This window comes from Psammomys obesus, unplaced genomic scaffold, assembly GCF_907164565.1.
Source record: "Psammomys obesus unplaced genomic scaffold, mPsaObe1.curated_primary_1811, whole genome shotgun sequence".
NCBI classification, from domain to species: domain Eukaryota; kingdom Metazoa; phylum Chordata; class Mammalia; order Rodentia; family Muridae; genus Psammomys; species Psammomys obesus.
Window position 1 is genome coordinate 43,782,278 of NW_026585644.1, and position 22,203 is coordinate 43,804,480.

The 22,203-nt window shown below is 43.6% G+C and overlaps 2 protein-coding genes across 3 annotated transcripts in view; one reads left to right on the plus strand and one right to left on the minus strand.

Moving 5' to 3' along the window:
- The window catches only part of Dhx57 (DExH-box helicase 57), a 53,780-nt gene extending 38,558 nt beyond the window's left edge, over positions 1-15,222 (minus strand). Inside the window, exons 1-5 of one of the 2 annotated variants that reach the window (XM_055618778.1) lie at positions 15,136-15,222; positions 7,901-8,133; positions 5,104-5,253; positions 2,990-3,178; positions 1,872-2,710 (exon numbers count right to left, since the gene is read on the minus strand). In XM_055618778.1, coding sequence (XP_055474753.1) covers positions 1,872-2,710; positions 2,990-3,178; positions 5,104-5,253; positions 7,901-8,127 — 1,405 coding nt within the window. In that variant the 5' untranslated portion in view covers positions 8,128-8,133; positions 15,136-15,222. The remainder of the gene's footprint in view (positions 1-1,871; positions 2,711-2,989; positions 3,179-5,103; positions 5,254-7,900; positions 8,134-15,135) is intronic. The other variant, XM_055618783.1, reaches the window with a different exon arrangement.
- Positions 15,044-21,909, plus strand: Morn2 (MORN repeat containing 2). The gene is made up of 6 exons (XM_055622197.1): positions 15,044-15,200; positions 15,360-15,419; positions 18,627-18,680; positions 19,015-19,121; positions 20,095-20,231; positions 21,697-21,909. Exons 1-6 carry the CDS (start codon positions 15,044-15,046, stop codon positions 21,797-21,799), a joined length of 618 nt encoding a protein of 205 aa, XP_055478172.1. The 3' UTR covers positions 21,800-21,909.
- Positions 21,910-22,203: the final 294 nt, after the last annotated feature.

A 22,203-nucleotide genomic window follows, 5' to 3' on the forward strand; every position in this document is an offset into this window, starting at 1 on the left:
AATCAGTAGTGGTCATGATTGTGCAACGGCTCTGCCAGCAGCTGATGGAAACAGATGCAGAGACACACAACCAAACATTGAGTGGAACGCAGGGAGTCCTGTGGAGGAATGGAGGGAAGACAGGATCCAGAGGGACAAGAAGACCCACAGAGCCCAGGGGGCTGTGCAGATTGAAGCACCAACCAGGGACCACGCATGGACTAGACCTAAGGCCCCTACACAGATGTACAGGCTGGGCAGCCTTGTCCTCATTTGAGTTCCCTAGTAAGGGGAAGAGGGGCTGACTCTGACATGGACTCTGTTGCCTGCTTTCAGATGACTGCCCCCTGGTAGGGCCACCTCACAGGCCACAGTGGGAAGGGGGTGTGCTCAGTCCTGATGTGACTTGATAAGCTGGGGTGGGGAGAAGGGTGAGTGGGTGGGGCTACCCTTCAAAGAGGAGTAGGGGAGGGGAGATAAGGGGAAACAGGGAGGGACGGAAGGATCAAGGGGAGAGGAGGGAGGGGGCTATGACCAGAATATAAAATAAATAAATTAAAAATTAAAATTAAAAAATATATATATAAGAAAAAAACTTACTGAATGATATCCTTTAAACAGGTAAATTTTATGGTATTTAAATTACATCTCAGTAATATTTCTGAAAAGTCAGACTAGGGGTGTAGCTTAGTATGCTTGCCTGGCATGAGAAAAACCAGAGGTTCAATCCCTGGCACCACCAACTCCCCCCGTGCCAAACAAAAGCAAAAACAAAAATCAAAACAAACAAACAAGCAAAAAAAAACAACCAACCAAACAAAAGAAACAAATTCCTATGACATATAGTTTGCCATTTTCAAGGGACACATTCAAATACCATGTACTAGAAACTTGTGCAGGAGTGGGTAGGGGGCTTGGGAAGTCTACCTAGCTACTTATCCAGCATCCACCACACTGTTCTGTACTTAACTGACATTTACCAGGAAACTCTCCATTCACCCCTCCCCCAAGGTGCTGGGGTTTAAGCCTAGAACCTCATGCATGCCGGGCAGTCTCAGCTGCTGAACTATGTATCTCTATCCCTTGGCCAGGAAACTCTTCTTTATTTTACATAGATGAGTGCTCTATGTGTAGGTCACTTGCATGCCAGAAGAGGGCATCAGATCCCAGTATAGATGGTTGTGAGCCACCATGTGGTTGCTGGGAATTGAACTCAGAACCTCTGGAAGAGCAGACCGTGCTCTTAACCACTGAGCCATCTCTCCAGCCCCAGGAAACTCTTATGAAAGATGGAAAATTGCATTTTTTCCTGAAAGATAGACAATAAATGAAAGTAAATCCTTTGATGAATGCTCAAGAGGAATTTGTGGTATAAGACTCTCCATGACAAAGCCAGATAAAACCAGGAGCCTACATATGCATTTGTATTTAAGGATTCATAAAGACAGCATTATTTTGATTTTTTTTAACCAGCCTAGAATACTAAAAAACAAACAATCAAACAAACAAAACCCAGGAGGAAGTGGATATCATATATAAGAAGTAAACATGAAACCAAATGAAATGAGAACAACTTTCTGAGCAAGTGTCTTAAGGCCTCTCTGACCTCAGTCTGTAGTGAGCAACAGGGCAGGCCCTTATCCAGCTGGCCAGCACTGCCCATTCTCTGTATAGTTACAATCAACTTATGCATCGCCCCAGACTTTCTCTCTAGGGGGTTCAACCAAAGTATCACGGCTGGGACCCCCGGCACAATGACCAGTCAGGGGGTTCCTGTCTCTCTATGTTCAAGGTCACCAGAAATCCTCATCCAGCCTCAAAATGTTTTACTTTTAAACTAATCATTCTGAATGCTGAGCCCGTCCTGCGCCTAAGATGAACATTTTACGTACCTTCTGGAATTTGGTTTGAAAGGAAAGAATTACTTGGGACCCCTGGTTTGCAGTAGGCAGGTTTACTTATCCTGGTCCCGGAAGGTACCGGAGGGACGTTCACAGGAGGAGCACTATACTTGTGCTGAGTGTGCGTTAGTAACTTGACAATCTCAGACTCTTCCTCTAAGAGGGTTATCAAAGAATATACAACAGGTTCTGAAGTTTCCGCGAATTCCAAGGCCTTGCCATAAAGGAACTCAGAAATATGTAAACGGCAAACCAGAGGTAGGTTCTCATTGGTGGAGCAAAATGCCACAAGGGGAGCTTGGTAGGGGTATTTGTGGTCTTTAGAAAAGCGGATCTCAAGCTCGTAAAGAAAAGCTGTATCGTCCTCAGTATTAAGATGAGAATCATCTACGTTTCTTTCTGTTCTTCCAATGATTTGATTTGGGGGCACTTCATGTTTGAATTTGCATTTTGATCCAAATTTACAATTTCCTTTGAGGTAAAATCTACAGGTTTCAGGTGAAGCGTCCCGTACATTTTTGGAACCTTCCTTTTGCTTAGACTTGCAGAATTTATTTGTCAGATATTCCAGCTCCAGTCCAATGGTCCAGACTCTGTTCTGAACTCTTTCTATAAATTTTTCTCCACAGATGGACTTGAGAGCAAGCGCCTCCTCCTGTCTCTGCTCCACACACTCATTCAAGCTTATTTCAACAGCTGCCTCGGAGAGGTTCATCCTCTCTCCAAAGGTCTCCGAAAACCACTGCTGGAGAAGGTGCTCTAGCGCTGCCCCCACATCTCCATCACAAATCCTCAGGGCTAGCTGACAGTGTTCAGTGTGGAAACCATACCTGCCAAGGGTAAAACGTAACAAAAACGCTATGTAAAGTCTTCACATCACTGACCTGAAATTCACTTAAATACACGACTATGAGGCTGTAAGTGTGGACAGCTACAGTCTGTATTTGGAAAAAGCATCTCTGGTAACACTAATCCCTCCATCTTAAAAGACACTTTTAGGCCTACTGGGCTCTGCTGGCACTGCCATGATGGGACACCCACAGAGAAGATGCTTGCGTTTATAATGTGACTTAGTTGCCTCGACTTCCGTAAATGATAGGAATGGTCACCTGGAAAGTTTTTGCAGTGCCACTGGTGAGACTGGAGGTTCTGGAGTAGGAGACTCTACTTCTTCTGGGCCAATATAGTCCCAAGGGCTGCAGTCATAGAGAAAGGCAGGCCCTTGTCCAGCCGGCCAGCACTGCCCATCAGCACACTCAGGCTCGTCATCTTCCTCCTCCTCCTCAGAGATGTCTCTTCTAGAGAAGAGGACATTTTCAGGTATTGGATATTAATGTTTACTTATTTCAGAGAAAAATTCAGCAAGTTTTTTCTTGAATGAACTAAATGAACTAAAAATTTAATTCAAAGAGCCGAGGACATGAGACCCCGGTTGCTCTTCAGCTGCTGGCTTAATCTTATAGTGAACTGTTAATTTCTGTCTTGGGAAATGACAATTCTTAGGTACACCACACCACCAGGTTCTGTGGAAAGTCATTTATAGAAACAAATTCTTTTTAGCTTTTCAATAACGCTGATATGTATTAATGGAATCCCCATTTTTCAAATAATCAATTAAACCTCACATAGGATTGGTAACTAAGGTTACACAGAAAGGAGCAACACAATTTTTACCCTAGTGGCCTAAGCTCAGAGCTTACATCTCTCCCTCTTATTCATAGTTACTATGCCTGCCTTTTTTTTTTTTTTTCCCGTTTAACATATGACCCTCTTTTCTGAGTCTGAGACAAACAAGTTTTGTAGAGGACAGAACGTTTTCTATTCCTGAGTGGCCACTAATTCTATCAAAGCATGTATTCACTTATTGAGTTGCTGAGGATGGAGTCTAGGCAAATGAATCCTGGTTTCAGCAAACAAACAAAAAAAATGAGTGAACCTCTTCAACTGACAATGTAACACAGGAGTTAAGATGCAATGCAGAAGGACCATGCACGGAGATAACCTAGACCCCTGCACAGACGTAGCCCACGGCAGCTCAGTCTCCAAGTGGGTCCCCTAGTAATGGGAACAGGGACTGTCCCTGACGAGAACTCAGTGGCTGGATCTTTGCTAACCTCTCCATGAGGAGGGAGCAGCCTTACCAGGCCACAGAGGAAGACAATACACCCAGTCCTGATGAGACCTGGTAGACTAGGATCAGATGGAAGGGGAGGAGGTCCTCCCCTATCAGTGGACTTGGGGAGGGACAAGGGTAGAGATGAGAGAGGGAGTGTGGGAATGGAAGGGGATGAGGGAGGGGGCTACAGCTGGGATACAAAGTGAATAAACTGTAATTAATAAAAAATAGATAAATTTTAAAAAAAGAAGCAATGCAGAGGCAGAGGAAGACAACTAGGACTTCAGAATATTAAAGCTTGATTTAGAGGCTGGAGAGATGGCTCAGAGCACTGGCTGCTCTTTCAGAGGTTCTGGGTTCAATTCCCAGCATCCACATGGCAGTGCACAGCTGTGACTCCAGTTCTAAAGTGCCTGACACTTTCTTCTGGCCTCCTCTGGCACAAGCAGCAAGGGGTGCCCAGACATCCAGCAGGCAAAACACCCATGTACATAAGAGGAGAAAAAGAATAACAAAAAGTTATCTTGCTAGGGGGTTGGGATGGGTGGGAAAGCTGAGGCAGGAAGACTGCAGGGACTCTGAGGCCAGCCTGAGCTGTATTAGCAAAAACTTGCCTCAATATTTGCTTCTAGAACAAGCCTCTTACGTGTTCATGCAAGCTTTTAGTTGGAATATTTTCAATAAAGCACTAACAACCTATATAAGCATGGGCCTGGAGAAAAAGAAAGATGAGGTAATCCATGTTACTCCTGAGGGTGGAGCCAGATATACTCACTCTAAAACTGTGGCTGGATGATTGCTCTTGTATTTCTCTTACCTCACTTTCAGCTAATTGTTCAACCCCAATGGACTGAACACCAGCAGTCCTCAGCCTGTGGATCACCCTCACAGGGGTGGCATACATTACAATTCACAACAGAAGCCAAATTGCAGTTAGGAAGTAGCAACAAAAATCATGTTACGGTTGGGGTCACCATAACATGAGGGACGGTGTTAGCAGCATTGGGAAGGTTGAGAACTGCTGCTCTACACTGATACCCAAAGCTGAGCAGCAATGTGCCAGTGTGTTCTCCTCAGCATAGAATGTACTCAAATAAGATACTTTACTCGGATCCCGCGTCCGCACCCTGTTCCTGCAGGTCTCTCAGAAGGGCTTTCACTTTCTCCTGGTTCTCTGACGTCATGTGCAGCGTCACTTTGGCTTTGGGCTTCCACTTTGGCCGCGTCTCTCCTGTGCTTTTGTTATTGTCGCTGGGCCTGAATTAAAATCACATGCTCATGAGCAAAACTGTGGTGCTCTCATCAGAGCTCGCAAGTACTCACACTGACAGCAGAGGGCATCAAATGCGGAGAGTGGTTTTCTACAATAGTTACTGGATGTCCCTAAGCCACCAGTTAGCATTCTCCCCAAACTCCTTTAAGTTGAAAAGTTCCCGGCCTATTCACAACAGTGACATTTTTGAAGAGCACAGTCCACCATCTTACAGAAATTCTCACAATCTGAATTTGTCTCATCATTTCTTGGAAATTTGTTTGGGAGGGTCACGCACTCCTATCTCACAGACCACTTATTTACGTATCTCCATATTACCTTCCTTCTTGTCTTTTGTTTTTTTTTTTAAAGACAGGGTCTCATGTAGCGTGTACTAGCTATGCTGCCATGGATCACCTGAGCTGATCCTCTGGGCTCCCTCTACCTCCCAAGTGCTGGGATAGCAGGTGTGGTCCACCATGCTCTAGCTCCATTCTTGATCTTAAAGTCCATCCCTCTATTTGGACACTATATCCCAACCTCCTTGTTTCATCCAGTGATTCATTCCAGCACTTACCCTCATTTATCTCAACTTACCTGGCACAGGGCTGTAATGGCCCAAAGGAAGAGACCCACTCTTCTGAGTGTCAGAAAGGCATCTAGTGAAGAGTTGCACCCATGGCCGGAGGGACGGAAATGCCCTATGCATTTGCTTCAGCCCTCTCTGTGGTTTTCCGTATTAGTCAAGGCAAGAGCCAGAGTTCCTCCCGCGGCCCACAGGGCCACCTGCAGTCAGGTTCTCTGCTCCCACTGACATTGCCCACTTACTCCTGACACATGGCTTCCTGGCATTTCCTTCTCAATGTATTCCTGACTTAGGGCCTTCACGGTTCTCTTGGATGATAGGCTCCTGACTTACTCGCTCTCTTCATGTCTTGGTTCAGATGAACCTTTTTAGAGGACTTCCACACCAGAGAGACTCAGTTCTAGTATTTTGTGTACACATTACCTCACACATTACTCTCCTCTATTTTACCTCACAGCATTTCCTGTCCTGTGGTACATATATGGTCCTTCTAGCTCAAAAATCTTTTCTGAAGATAACTAAATGTTCTACTTATTGTTACAACTCTAGTCTGTAAAACATTACCAGAACATAGAAGGTCGCCAATAGCTAATGAATATTTGGACATGTAATATTCTAAGAGCTACAATGCATGTACTTTGAAAAACAAAAGATCTGCATTTAACTGAGAAGTCAGGTCTTAGCTAGCAGGTAAGGTGAAACATACTTTGAAATTACTCTGAAGAAGGTGGGTGCAGTGTCTCGACTGTAATCCCAGCAGAAGCTGAGGGACTAAGAGCTGCTGTGAGTTCTACACCAGCCCAGGCTCCTCGTCTCCCACGCCCACCGCCAAACTGCCATTGCTCCTTCATGACATTATTTGAGGTACATATTGTTCTTAATATTGTCTATAATGTCTCAACATTTTCTATTTTATTTCTGCGAGTGGAAAAACATGCAGATTCTCTCGTGGGGTACCTGGTGATTCAACTATTTTAGTGCTCATGGAGAACACATGTTTAGTTTCTCCAACCGAAGACTCCTTACAGCAATGCCTCTGGTAGCCAATTTAAAAGTGACTTCCATTCTATTTGTTTCTTTTTTTCTTCTTTTCTCAATGCATACAGTTGCGCTCACCTAGGCTAAAAATATGTATGGTCTATGATATTGTCAAACCTTGCATCCACTTACATTCCTTCCATATTAATATTCAGATGAGCTATCCCTGTGAATATATGTATGTGTGATGGTTCTAATGAAGTCTCCCCACCTCTAAGAATCCCATATACAATGTAGAACAGTTGAGGAGTCAATGGGAATTTTATAATTATACTGTATAACATGCATGAGCTACATTTACTTTTTAAACAGCCATCAGACTTACTGGGATTCTGTCTATTTGTTAATTAAAAGCTGGATATGAGGGAAGGTTCGCTCTGCCATCTATTCCTAGTCACCGCAGGAAAACCAGATGATGGCTGATCTAGCTGGACAGTGTGGAACCCATCAACTAGAAAGACACAGTTAGGTTTCATTTTGGGCTGTTTAATTTTAACATTAACCTATGGGGTCTACAGAATAGTTAAGATTCTAAATTTTGTTGGACTTTTATCCCTTCTAGTATTTACTTTCCTAGAAATATTTACCTCAATAGTAACAGTACACCCTGTTACAAGTGTTACAAGGTAGTTAAGGTCAGAATTCAACCTACTTAAAAACAAAGCTATAACTGACTACCCTGCTTTTAAAAAGGTGTGAAGAGAGGGACTGCCAGAATTTTAGCTGAGAACAATTAGCTGGGCCAGAATACTCACCCACACCAGCTTCTTGACCATTTGCTGTACCACATATTAGGAACTGAAACTGCTTCCATATCTGAACATTCTAAAAGGCTAAGGAAGGGCTGGCAACATGGCCCACTGGGTGAAGGAGCCTGCCACCAAGTCTGCTGAGCTGAGTTTGATCCCTGGGTCCCACACGGTAGAAGAAGAAATCCAGCTCCCACAAGCTGTCCTTTGACCTCCACACGCACACCCCAGCACCCACAAACACACACACAGAATAAGTTGTAAGGAATGCAAAATGACCTGGATGTGTGCTTTGATTCAGTGAAGACACAAAAGTCATCTCCATCATCCCAAATTCTACTTGAGGCCTTTCTACTGCCGCCACCGCCGCCGCCGCCGCCGCCACCACCACCTCCTCCGCCCCCGTGAGATTTATTTGCGTGACCCCTGCCTCCTCTTCCTCCTCTAGAAGATCCCTTTCCGTCCCCTTTGCCGGGCTTGCCTTTTCTTCTTCCTGAAGAACTCATTTTCACCTGAAAGACAAAAAATTAATATAGATACCATGAACCATAAATATCGTAGCCTTTTTTTGATCAAAGCTATGGATAAAGCCTACTTTAAAGAAATAAAGAAAATACACAGTTTAAATGGCCCGAGTTAGGAGCAGAATGGCTAAGTCACTTCACATCGTTGGGTTTTATTTTTTTTTGTTGTTTAGTTTTTTTTTTTTTTTTCAAAGACATGTACCTTAGAACTAATATTTAATAGTTTCTCTGGCACAGAGTTCTTTTTTAGATATTTATTTATTTAATATATATGAGCACTCTATTTGCATGTACAGTTGTATGACAGAAGAGGGCATCAGACTCCATTATAGATGGTTGTGAGCCACCATGTGGGTGCTGGGAATTGAACTCAGAACCTCTGGAAGAGCAGCCAGCAACCACTGAGCCATCTCTCCAGCCCCAGATTTCTTAACCACAGAATGCACGTCAGAGACATAGGAGAGGTTAAACACACACGTGCTTTTAACCCCAGCTTTTGGGAGGCAGAGGCAGGAATCCACCTGTGAGTTTGAGGCTATCTTGGTCTACATAGTGAATTCCAGAACAGCCAGCGCTACACAGAGAAACCCTGTCTTAAAGCAAAACAGAAGGATGTATACAATAGACTCCAGAGCAGTAGTTCTCAACCTGGCTAACGCTGTGGCCCTTTTATAGACTCTAGACAGCAGTTCTCAAGCTTGTTGTGCTGCGGCCCTCTCATACAGTTCCTCATGCTGTGGTGACTCCCAACCATAAAATTATTTCCTTGCTACTTCATAACCGTCATTTTGCTACTGTTAGGAATCATAATATAAATATCTGATATGCAGAATATTTGATATACAACCCCTTTTGGGATTGCGGCCCACAGGTTGAAAACTGCTGCTCTAGAGAAATTATCAAAAATACACTAAGAAATATTTGATGGTTAATTAAAAAAGAAAGCAGGACAGAGTAATTAGGAAAGAGGAACATACACAGACATATAGTTAACAACTAGAATGTGATGATATACACAACTCCCACTATCTCAATAATAACAATAAATGTGAATGGAATAAACAATCCAATCAAAAGACTGTCAGGCTTATTTCTTTTTTAAAGGATAAAGTATAAATTCAAAGATACAAACAAAAGAATGGAAAAGATGAGGATCAGAAACTACAGGAAGGGTAGATTAGCTATACGAATATCAAACAGAATAGACTACAACAACAAGAATATCATTATGATACATCATAACAATAAAAGGATCAACTCAGTGCTGGGTGCATGCCTATAATCCCAGCACTCTGGGAGGCAGAATCAGGCGGATCTCTGTGAGTTCCAGCCTGCTTTACAAAGTGAGTCCAGGACAGCCAAGTATACACAGAAACCCTGTCTCGAAAAACAAAAGAACGAACAAACAAACATCACCTCGGCTATGTGCACCTAACAATAAAGTACCCAAATCCACAAAGCACCAACTGTATAGGTGGGGTAATACACAATTCAGTAACAGTACTGCCCACTTTCCATAATGGTGGAACAAGCTGGGAGCAACAAGGAAAGTAGTCTTTTTTGGTTTTCCCCACAGAGCTTCTCTATGTAGTCCTGGCTGTCTTGGTTCTTATTCTATAGACAACGCTGGCCTCAAACTCCAACTCGAGAGCCCACCTCTGCCCCCTGAGTGCTGGGAGCAAAAGTGTGCACTACCACGTCTAGCTGGAAATTCTTCAGCACCAGCACAGACCTAACAGACATACCATCTCACAACAAAATAGCTGTTCAATCATACATGGAAAGTTGTCTAGGATAAACCATATGCTAACTATAAAAGAAACCGCACCACATTTTTTGTTATTATTAGTTTTTAGAGACAGGGATACACAGCCCTAGCTGTCCTTGAACTTGATTTGTAGACCAGGATGTCCTTGAACTCACAGAGATCTGCCTGCTTCTACCTCTACCTGCTGAGTATTAGGATTATTAAAGGCATGTGTCACCATGCCCGACTACCTCAATACATTTTTAAAAGACATAAATAATGCAAAACATGCTCTACCACTAAAATAAAATGAAATGAGAAATTACAATCAGGCACAAAATTGGTTAATGCACAAGATATATGGAAATTAAAACTAGATCTCTTGGTATTTTTTCTTCAAGATCCTTTATGGTTTTATGTATATATTGAGTATTTATTTTGTCTTCCCCTCCTACACCTAAAAAGCTCTTTGGAGGCAGCAACTATGTCTATTTTCATTGCTACTGTACCTTTAGCGTATGCAATATCTGACAGAAAGCAAGAATTAAACATGCACTGGGATATGAATGACTGAAGGTTGATAAATAATTTATATGAGAATGAAGATTCACTCATTAAAGTATCTATTCTACAAATATTTATTGAAAAAATTAAAAAAGATTTATTTATTATGTATACAATGTTCTGTCTGCATGTACACCTGCACGCCAGAAGAGGGCACCAGATCTCATTATAGATAGTGGTTGTTGGGAACTGAACTCAGGCAGTGCTCTTAACCTCTGAGCCATCTCTTTAGCCTCTATTTACTGAAATTTTACATGCCAGATCTTGGGGATTTAACAGCTAAGACAAAACTAATGCTCTGTGAAGCTTACTTTCTAGCTGATATTAGGTAGATAATAAACAGAAGTATAATCGAGTAGGACTGTCTTAGTCTGTTTTCCTCTGCTGTAACAGAATACCTAAGATTGAGTAATTTATAAAGACTAAAGGTTTATTTAGGCTCACAGTTCTGAGGGCCAGGAAGTACAAAGCACACTGTATCTGAGTAGATGACAATCAGTCCTGTACCAGATCTTGGCAGGGCAGAAGAGGGGAAAGAAAGCTTAAAGAGTCAAAACACAAGGAGTTGCTTTGCTTTATAATAACTATCTCATGAGACTGGTTTCTCTCCCTTGAGGTATTAACCTCTTTTAATTAGCTCATCACCCTTAAAGAATCCTACTAATATTGGTAATCAATTTCAACATGAGCTTTTGAGGGGACAAATAATCCAAACTATAGCATCAAAGCAATGGTTGTACCCCAGAGATGGAAGGTAAGTCCCTTTGCCAAAGACACCATGGACTTCAGACAAAGAGCCCAGAGGACCCAAGCTGGATGGTTAGTACCATGCAAGCTTCCTAGAGAGGAAAGAAAAAAAAAAAAAAGGCTTGCCCAGCTTCAACATCTATGAAACACAACGACCAGCATGGCACAGTGACCTAAGGGGATAGTAGTGGCAAGCATATCTTATTAGTAACAAACAGCTCTCTAATTGGAATTAATGCCTGATCAACAACAGGGAAATAAATCAAGCCTAGTACTGGCAAACCAAGCTAACTACCCAGGGTTAGTGAAGTCACGGATCTTAGAGGAGAACTTACAACTGCTATTTTACCAAATTAACATAATTCCTAACTACGTTCTAAATATTTATAAGCACAGATTAAGTGTCGTTCTTGATAGAGTGCCTTGGTTGTAAAAACAGAAGTCCTATGAGATTACTGCTGGCCTTGCTCAAACCATTACCAACGAGCCACAGAAAGGAAATGATTTGCTGAGACAACTAGTCTCTCAAGATCTCAAGTTTGTCTACTGAGCAAACAATGCCAGGAAGGACAAGCTCCAGACACACACACAGCTCCCTGAAGCTGCATTAACTTCCTCACCCCCAAGCCTCTTTCTAAGTATTCCCTTTCATCTTACAGAAACCCCCTTCTTGTGGGAGAGTGTCTATCCTTTGTTGTTTAAAATTACCAGTTTCATCTCTTGAGATCAGAGTCTGGACCCTCTCTGACTTTTGTCACTTTACTTTGAGTTCTCATCTCTCATCAAAGAAATCTCTCTTTGCAACAGACAAAACCATTACAGAAAAATCACAATCGATCCAAATGCAGAGGACAAGAGACTGTGTGGTGCCCAGTCCCAACTTATGCCTACAACACAATTCCTGCACCCTAGGTTCAGGAATCATTCCAAAAGGGACAGAAAGACTGTAAGAGTGAGAGGAACAGGAATTTTGCTGTGTGACTGGTCTCCAGGAAAAGTCAGAGAGGCTACACACATAAAGTCTCATCACTATGGCTCCTAAACAAGACCTGAACAATGACACTAATGCAGAAGAGGAAAGCCTACAGGGGCCTCAACCCTAGACAGGGAACAGCAAGCAACTGGGGAATGCTGGGAATGGGAGAAATGGTTTTCCTCAGGGAAGAGCCTCCCAACTGGTTATTCAAAACCACAGGGTCAGCTGTGAGATCATATACAGATACGGACAGGCAACATTATACAGACTGAACAGGTTGTATTTCTGTATTTGGGAGTATATATGTACATATGTAACAACAATAATAACCAAAGAGGGCCATGAATATGAGAAAGCAAGGGATGTAGAAGGGAGGGGTTGGAGGAAGGAAAAGGATTCAGGGGCGATGAAATTACAATTTCAAAAAATCTAAAAATTTTTAAAAGAAACAATAAGGCTATTATAGAGTAGGTAATGAATGCCTCTCCAGATACCCTATGATACATGAATAAATGGAGAAAATGAACCATGAAATATTTGTGAAAAGAACATTTTAAGTAGCAGCAACAACAGATGCAAAGGATTCAAGCTCGGAACATCAACCAGAGGACTGGGCTGATGTCTGGATGAGGCCAGAGCATGTATGAGGAAAAATCAATCCCTCAGTTGGGAAACTACTATAGTTGTTCACGTTAGAGAAAAATGCAGTAGCTCAAAACTTCAGGGGAGAAGCCGGGCGTGGTGACACATGCCTTTAATTCCAGCACTCAGGAGGCAGAGGCAGGCAGATCTCTCTGAGTTCGAAGCCAGCCTGGTCTACAAAGCAAGTCCAGGACACTGTCTGGAGAGGTGGGTGGGGGAAGGATATTTGTTGTCTACATTGAAACCCCACTGACAATAGCTATGAGGGGCAGGATGACACAAAGTATCTGTGGCGGAGTAAGAGTAAGTGTTGCTTCTTGTTTGGGTAAATAGAGCAGAAAATTTATACTTAAAAAGGTTCTCTGGCCTTGGTGAAATGCTGTGTATTTAAGTTAAGCTTTCAACATAAACAATCTTTTTCTGATAGATGGTTACTTTATCCTCTTTATCCCTCCCCTACCACATCCTCTCACCTGAGCTGTGGCACCTGATTTCAGACTGACTTAGGTTAGGGACAAGTTAGCTGGAGTGTGAAAGTTAGAAAAAGGTAGTGGTTTGGGATTTGAACCCAAGATTGGTTAGGTTTCATATGAATGACAGGTTCCCTGGTGAGTTGTTCATTAGCTAGCTCTGGAAAGACAGTTTCTCCTAGGTGAGTAGGACACAAAAATGTCCACTATAAATAAAGAAATCTTACCAAACCAAACAAAGGAAAGTCCTCTTTCAATTGAAAATTTAAAACTTGCTAGGTGGTGGTGGCACATGCGCCTTTAGTCCCAGCACTCCCCAAGTAGAGGCAGGTGGATCTCTGAGTTCAAGGCCAGCCTGGTCTACAGAGTGAATTCCAGGACAGTCAGGACTACACAGAGAAACCTAGTTTTGGGGGAGAGAGAGAAGGGGGCGGGGAGAAGAGAGGGAAAATAAAGAAACTAAACTCAATTATTTCGACTTTCCTCTAACTCCAGCTTCCCCTCCCCTAGGTAAGAACATCATAAAATCAAATGTAAGTTCTCTAAAGACAGCACTATAAGTTGGGTGAGGTGGCACACACCTTTGATCCCAGCACTCTGGGAGGCAGAGGCAGGTGGGCCACTGTGACTTTGAGGCCAGACCAGCCTGGTTTATAAAGGGAGTCCGGGGCTACATAGAGAAACCCTGTCTCAAAAAACCACAATAAATAAGTAAATAAATAGAGCAGTATATCCTTCACTCACACTCACAAAAACCACAATGACATTGAATGCTTCACAGGTGACTGAGGGAACCGCACAAACGGAATTCTCTAATTCTGGACACCAATAATTGCGTATATCTTTCTTCTTTTTTTCTTTTCTTTTCGTTTGTTTGTTTGATTTTTGATACAGGGTATCTCTGTGTAACAGAGCCCAGGCAGTCTTGGAACTCGAGCTTAAAGAGATCCGCCTGCTTCTGCATCCCGAATGCTGGCACCAAAGGCGTGCGCCACCACACCTGGCTGCATATCGTTTTTAAAATTATTAGGAAGAAAAGAAACATCAAACACTTCATCCCCAAAACCACACAGACAGGGTCAATTCATATACTGAGAAATGGCCGGAAAAAGGCAAGACGATTCTGTACTGATTTACAAATAGTTGCCTCACACCAACACAGAAAAGGTTACATTTTCAACTTGAGCTGTGCTTTTTACACAGAAATCGAAACCAAGATTTACTGGTTAGAGTGGCATCCGACACTACATTCTCCAGCCAGACGTTTTGTGTAGAATACAGATTAGGTTGTATAATCCACAGGGGGACATTCCACTATCTATCTAGTCTGGGAAGATTTCATCTTTCTTTACCATAGACACCGGACCTAAGGGTGGCTCTAAAAGGATCCTTTGTTTCACACCCAAGTTTGGTTTCCACGTACAGCATCCATCAAGCTGGGGTGATGAAAACTGAACCCACTTGCCTCCCAGGCAAATCTCTGACGACTATACATCACCCAGCTCCATTCAGATACCTAGTCATGCAAGGTTCCTTTCTTCATCATACATGTTCTCCAACCCTCTCCCCAAATAGCCCCTGGGGTCGCCACGCAGCCACAGACAGGAAATGGGGCTGGCGCCCCTCCAATCCAACCCTGCTCGGACAACCTCGGGCGTGGGCAACCTCGGCTGCAGAGCCCGGGGGCTCCGGGATTCTGCGGCTCCAGGTTCCCTGGCCCGGGGCTGACAGGCAGGGACGGATCGGGGCAGGATGGTCCTCGGCTGTGATCACTGGAGACGGGAGGCGGCAGGCCTGGCAACCCCGGCCCCGCGCGGCCCCGCACACGCCACGTTAGGCCGTACCTGGCTCCTAGCGTCGCCGGCCGCGGAGCTCAGGAGGCGGCACCCACCGTCGGGGTCCCGGCTGGGCTCGGCCTCCCTCCTAGAACCTCACCCGCAGCAGCCGCCCCGCCCGAGAGCCCTCTGATTGGCTCGTTGAACGTGTGCTTCCGGGTGAGAAGTCGCCCGGTCGCCGCAGCAACCGAGCCGCGCTCTGTCCTCGCGTCCAGACTAGCTCTAGGCCGCAGAGCTGGCGACCCAGGGGGAATCGCAGAGTCCCGAAAGCCTGAATTACACCTCTCTGTCAAGTGAGTGCGCTTCCTCCGAGGCCGCTAGGGAAGGGCGCCTTTACTGGAGAGGATGGACCCGGAGCCAGCCGCAGCGTCCCCCCGGGCCGAGTCTGTCGTTAGTTCACTGTCGCTATCGCTCCGGAGTTGTTTCCTTTACGGTGCCTGACCCTAGCCACCGCAGAGGTTCCTGCTCGCCCACGTAATCCAGAGTTTTGGATGTGGAAACGTCACCCCTTTAGTTAGAGAATTTTTGATTAGTTTCTGTAATCACATAGATAAGGCCTTACATATTTAATAGAGTGAAACTACCCCAGTACAAATGGGAAGAAAATTAAGCGCAATGTGTCTGGACTGCTGATTTCTGCACAGTGTCAACTCAACACGGTAAATCGGGGTACCTTCTTCCTGCCCAATGTTGAAAGCACAGCTAAAGTCTTCAAAAATTCAAATTATACGTGTACCTTTGTATAAATGTATTTACAAACATACATAAAGACCAGTACTAGCAGTGTGTTGTGCATCAATAATAGCAACAGCTTTTCCAGGTCCTGCAGTCATGCTGTAGACATCCAGCATCGCCTTAAAAAGAACAACAAAACCCCCGTATATATGTATACGCACACACATATGTATACATATATTTTATTAGCTTTTTGATCATCATCTGGAAAGAAAGCATTCTGAGTCATATCCTTAAAGTCATCTTTAATATGTCTGCTGATGCATATCATAAAGCAGGTATTTTACATTCACAAAAGAATGACACAGTGCTGCCCCACATTTGTAACACTAGAGGACACAAAAGGCATTTGAGACTTTATTCTTCTTTCCAGCAGAGGGCCAAAAGGATGGTGTGACATAGCGTGATGGTGATGGTTCATGCCTTTAATCCCAGCACTCCAGAGGCAGAGGCAGAGAGGCACAGAGAGGGGCGAGAGAGACAGAGAGGCAGAAGCAGAGGAGGCAGGCAGCTCTCTGTGAATTCGAGGCCAGCCTGGTCTACAAAGCAAGTCCAGGACAGCCAGGGCTTGTTACACAGAAAAATGCATTCTCTTAGATAGGAGTTTCTTTCAGTAGTGTTCAAAGTATTACTCTCTCATGACTATCAGCCAAAAAAACAAAACAAAACAAAAAACATTGTTTAAAACAAATGAAAAATGGGAAAATTGCCCCAAAATAAAACTGCACAGACTGGACTCGTCAAATGTGGAAATGTGAAGAGCAGTTGAGGACTGCTCAGTTCCCTGTATCTCGATTGTGTTTAGTAGTGCTTAACGATTGTGTCCCAAGGGCTGTTCATTCTCTAGCTGAGCGTTTTCTGTTAGCACTAAATACTCGGTAGGATGAGAAGATACTGATCTATGAGTATCTAATTGAGGTGAGTATGATAGGAGGCAAACACAAAAGCATTGTTTCAATAGGACCCTGAGTCCTGGACATGAGTTTAGGGATGAGAAAAAATAAGAAAGGCTTTGGGAAAGAGACCATATCTGAGCTAGGGCTGCAGAGTACCAGAAGGTAGTATCTACAGGATTAGACACTAGCCTGTGCGACTTATCGAGGTTTATGCAGTTCGTTAATGGTGAGGATGAGGAAACTGAGGGGTAAGCCATTTGCCTAAGGCCAAAGAAAATGATGGAGTATAGGTAGCTTAATGCCAGAGCATGGACTACTGTATTCTGTTTCCAGCTTCAGAATGAGTGGTTGTTTTTCAGCCAAGGAAGATGCTTTCGGGAGAGTACAGCATCTTTCCTGTGGGCACTGAAAGCAGATTTGGTAATCTGATAAACATTGTTGTGTGTCTCTATCCCTTTACAACTTCGTATTTTAAAAGTATCTCTATTTCTCACTGAGAGTTGGGCCAATTCAAGGCTTTTCCTGATGCTCTGATGCATACAAAAAAGAACATAATTCCTTCTCAAAACGAGGGGCATGCTTGACAGAGCTAGTAATAGCCTAGGGCCAGGACCCTGAGAGCTTTTCCCTAAAGCCCTGATGTACAGAGATACAACATAGCTCCTTCTCTAAAGACAGAAATATGCTTGGCAGAGCTGGGCAGGCCTGGGTCAGGGCCTTGGGAGAGCTTAGGCTTTGGATCCTAATAACCCTACTCCTTTCACCCTAAGGGGCTATGGTTATCAGTCCCAAGGCCATATTCCTAAAAATACAAAAAAATAATAGTATTTGGTGCTGGAGAGATGGCTCAGTGGCTAAGAGCACTTGTTCTTGCAGAGGACTCAGGTTCAATTCCCAGCACCCAGACGGTGGCTCACAGCCACCTGCTCTTTTCTGACTTCTGAGAGACCAGGCATTCGGGTGGTGCATATATATGCATGCAAAGTACTCATACACATGAAATAAAGAAATCTTTAAAAAAAAAAAAAAGACTACTGCTTTTGTAGAGGACCTGCAAATTCCCAACCACCTACATGCTGGCTCACAAGCATCTATGACTCTAGTTCCAGGGGATCTTAAGCTCTTTTCTGACTTCTGAGGGACCAGGCATGGGTGTGGTACACATACACATGTGCAGGCAAAACACTCATACACTTATGACAACCAAAACTTTGTTTGTGTTTTTGTTGTTCTTTTGGGACAGGGTCTCTCTGTGCAGCTCTGGCTGTCCTGGACTCACTTTGTAGACCAGGCTGACCTCAAACTCACAGAGATCCACCTGTGTCTGTCTCCCCACATGCTGGGAATAGAGGTGTGTGCTATCACACCTGACTCTGTTTTTCTTTTCAAGACAGAGTCTACTTAGTGCCAGATCAGTCAGGGTTATGTTAGTGAAATGCTGTCCCTGCCAAAAAGTCAATTTTATTTTATTACTTATTTATTTGTTTGTTTTTGAGACAGGGTTTCTCTGTCCTGGCTTCTACCCTGGCTGTTCTGGAAATCTCTCTGTAGACCAGGCTGGTCTGGAACTCTCAGAAGTCTGTCTGCCTCTGCCTTCTGAGTGCTGGAATTAAAGGCCTGTGCTATCACTGCCTGGCTAAAAGAGTTGTTTTATACTAATAAAAGTTTATGAAGTAAGTTAAAATGGATCATCTAGGCAAGATTATTTATTTCCTCAGGACCCTACACCAGACAGTGGAAATGGCAGTCAGAAGATACTTGCAACTGTGTGAAGAGAATTTATTTGACTAGTGCTGAAAGCAGATTATTTGTAGGTCTTGTAACATTAAAATATTTCAACTTACTCATATTTTCTTTAATCTCTTAAAGCATCGTCAGAAGTGTATAGGATAGAGTTTATATTTCCAAATGGAGACAAGTATGGTAAGCATGCATTTTAATTACTTTTACATATAGGAAATTCAATAGTTGAGAATTTTAAAAATGAGACTAAGTCATTTGATACAACTGCTATTAGCATATTGTCATGTTTAAATGAAATAACAGATCCCCCAATAGATGAATAGATATTTAAGTTTAAAACTGTTCCCTCTAGATAGGATTCCTTAGAAACCATGGAGTGTCATCCACTCTGGCCCTAACAAAAGGCCAAACAAAACCGACATGAGGGGTTCAGGCTGGTTTGACTAAGCTCTGGCATAATTGTTATGTCACCCCAGTCCATAGTCCCCATTTCAGAGCTTCCCTTCCTCGATAGATGGTGACTGCACTAGAACACAATCTGGGAGCTATGAGAGAAACGGAATGGGCATCCATACCACGCCTAACGGAATTGTCTACACAGGAAGCTGGAAAGATGACAAGGTACCGTCTTTAATTTTGGTAGTGGATAAATAATCCCATAGGCTAAATGATTCTCAACATTACATTATCAGTCCAAAGTGCACTCATTAAAGCTAGTTTCTTAATGTATTATGTAGGAGCCTAAGGCACAAGGGTTTCAGGTTCCTGGGCTACATCATGAGATCTGTGTTCAAGTTAGACTTTATAAGTAGAGAAATGGCTTCACTTAGCACCTGCTATTCTATGCGTAATATTAAGCTCATGAAGAGAGCTAATCTTATTTTCATCAGCTCCCATTCACTGAGCAAAGCCAAACACACTAATTTTTTCCATTTAGTCTTTGACAACCTCTTGAGTTAGGTACCATTAAAACTCCTTTATAGATGAGACAAGTCAGACTCAGGTTTCTTATACGGATGGTAAATGGTAAAGTAGGAATGTGTACCCAGGGTTACTTGAATACAAGTTCATACTTAAAAGCTGTGACATCTGTTTATTTGTGTGAGAGTGCCACGGCATAGGTGAGATGGTTCTCTCTGGCCACCATGAGTCCCTGGGATCCAACTTAGGCTGTCAGACTTGACAGCAAGCACCGTAACTCCTGAGCCTTCTAGTCAACCTCCTGACCAGCTCTTTACTCAACTCGGGACCACCTGTTATGATTAGGCACTTTTCCCACTGAGCCACATTCTCATTCCTAACGACTACTGTGTACTGTTTTCTGAAGTGACTGCACCAGTTGCTCTTTAAGACTTCTGCTGTAGGTATCTTGAGGATCCAGATTATCATTGCCTCGGGCCCCCATATGTTCAGATACCCCAGCTCTAGAACATTTGAGTTTGTAGGCTGCTCAGAAAGACACAGGGGGAGAATAATGGTAAAATGTCTGCTTTTGTGGAAACAAGGAGTGAAACAAAGCTGATGAAGATAATGTCATCCAGAAGCTTGTATACAGTGAAGGCTGGTTTCTGAGCATTTCCTGTCTTACACACAGATGAATGGCTTTGGAAGACTTGAGCATTTTTCAGGAGCTGTGTATGAAGGACAATTCAAGGACAATATGTTTCATGGACTGGGAACTTACACATTCCCATCTGGGGCAAAATACACTGGAAATTTCAATGAAAATAGGTAACCTTAAATTTTAAGAATAATTACAGTCTTAAAAGGTTCTCTTTAGTCATGCTTGTTAACTAATCTTTGTTCTGTCTCCACAAATGGCTGAGTTAATTTTAGTGGCTGGGAAATGTAAGAGGGGGAAGCTTTATATATATATATGAAATATCACTTTTGGTAAAGATTATTAGACAGCCTCCTTCCCAAAATTCGCTCTGTAGATTAGGCTGGCTTTGAACTCAGAACACCCCTGCCTCTGCCTCCCCAGTGCTAGGAATAAAGTCATGCACTACCATTCCCAGCTGATTATTAAACTTTTCACTCAGCCTCTGTGATCTCTGTTAGCGTAGAGTGACTGGAAAATGTGTGATAGATATGGTTTCTCTGTGTAGCCCTGGCTGTCCTGGACTTACTCTGTATACCAGGCTGGCCTTGAACTCACAGAGATCTGACTGCCTCTGCCTTTCAAGGACTAAAGGCATGCACCACCACACCGGGCTTATTATGATAGTTTTAAAGTATAAGCAAATTAGATGATGTTAAAACTAGAAATGTATCTACTGGTGTCCTTTCTAAGCATATGGTTCCAGAAAAAATAACAAGTGAAAAGAAGCACAAGTATAGTTTTATAAGCTTAATTGCACTAGATGACACAGTACCCGGCAGTTTCTTATGGAGCCAGGGCTGCAGCTTAGTTGGTAGAGTGCTTGTCTAGTGTGCACAAAGCCTCAGGTTCAAACACTGCAGCACATCAGCCAGGCCTGGCAGGCAGCACGTGCCTGAAATCTTAGCACCTGAGAGGTCAAGGCGGGAGGCTCAGAAGTTCAGCGTCACCCAAGTCCACATGAAGAGTTTGAGGCCAACCTGGGCTACACAAGACCCCGTCTCAAAAAGTAAAAGTTTATGAATATCTCTTTTATATATCTAGAAATGAAAATGTTATCTAACTTATGAAATCAGTGTGAATACATTTCTAGGACAGAACAGTATCCACCTGTTTGGACTCCAGGTTTGTAACAAGGACACATCAACTGTCTCTATTGATATTAATAATGTGAGAAAAAGCTAATTTGGGGGATAAAGCCTGTTTGCATAGGAGCATGTTTTCACTACTCCTGTGGGGTTAAAACACCACCCAAGCGTAGCACCTCAAGCACAGCTGATGACAGAGAAATATTTGTTAAATAAATGAATGTTTGAGTTGAGCCAGATAACCAATACCCAATTTTCAAGTTTTAGCCAATTGCTTGGTTTTATATAAAGTTAGTTTATTTGACCCTGAAACCATGAGCACCAAAATTTGCACAGAGCCAGTGTATGTTTGAAATCGTGTGTTTTCCTCATGGTTTTTAATGGAAGTTGGGAGTGGAGAGGTAAGGGCCTCAGACGGGGGACACAGTGCACTGGGCCAGATAGCTTGTGTCTGGACTGTGGGTGACCAGTCCCGATGAATGAGCAGGCTCGCTTCTGACGTTTGCAGAGTGGAAGGTGAGGGAGAATACACCGATATCCAAGGCCTGCAGTGGAGCGGCACCTTCCACTTCACAGCGGCCCCTGGCCTGAGGCTGAAGCTGTACATGTAGACCCGCTGCACTAGTGCTGAGGCGTGGCCCTGGAAGCTCCGGCGGAAGCGTCCCGCCCTGCCTGGTCTGTAAGCTCGCCAATAAACTGCGCTCACCCGTGCTTCTCTGAAGCTGTGTGCATGTGTGTGTTCATGCGCATGGGTGTGCTTGGGGGGGGTGTGGTGTCTGGGTGCACTTGTCCACACAGGTGCATGTGGAAGCCAGAAGTTGATGTCAAATGTTCTTTTCCAGTGAGGTGGTGGTGGCACACGCCTTTAATTCCAGCACTCAGGAGAGGCAGGCAGATCTCTGTGATTTAGAGGCCAGCCTGGTCTACAGAGTGAGTTCCAGGACAGCCATGGCTACACATGTCTTGAACAAACCAAACCAAACCAAACCAAACCAAACCAAACCAAACCAAACCA

Bases quoted from the DNA above. Each gene is read 5' to 3' on its own strand.
- Morn2 (XM_055622197.1), top strand. From the start codon at position 15,044: ATGGTCCTCGGCTGTGATCACTGGAGACGGGAGGCGGCAGGCCTGGCA. The intron at 18,681-19,014 runs GTAAGCATGCAT...CTTCCTCGATAG, and splicing joins TCCAAATGGAGACAAGTATG to ATGGTGACTGCACTAGAACA. The intron at 20,232-21,696 runs GTAACCTTAAAT...TGACGTTTGCAG, and splicing joins GGAAATTTCAATGAAAATAG to AGTGGAAGGTGAGGGAGAAT.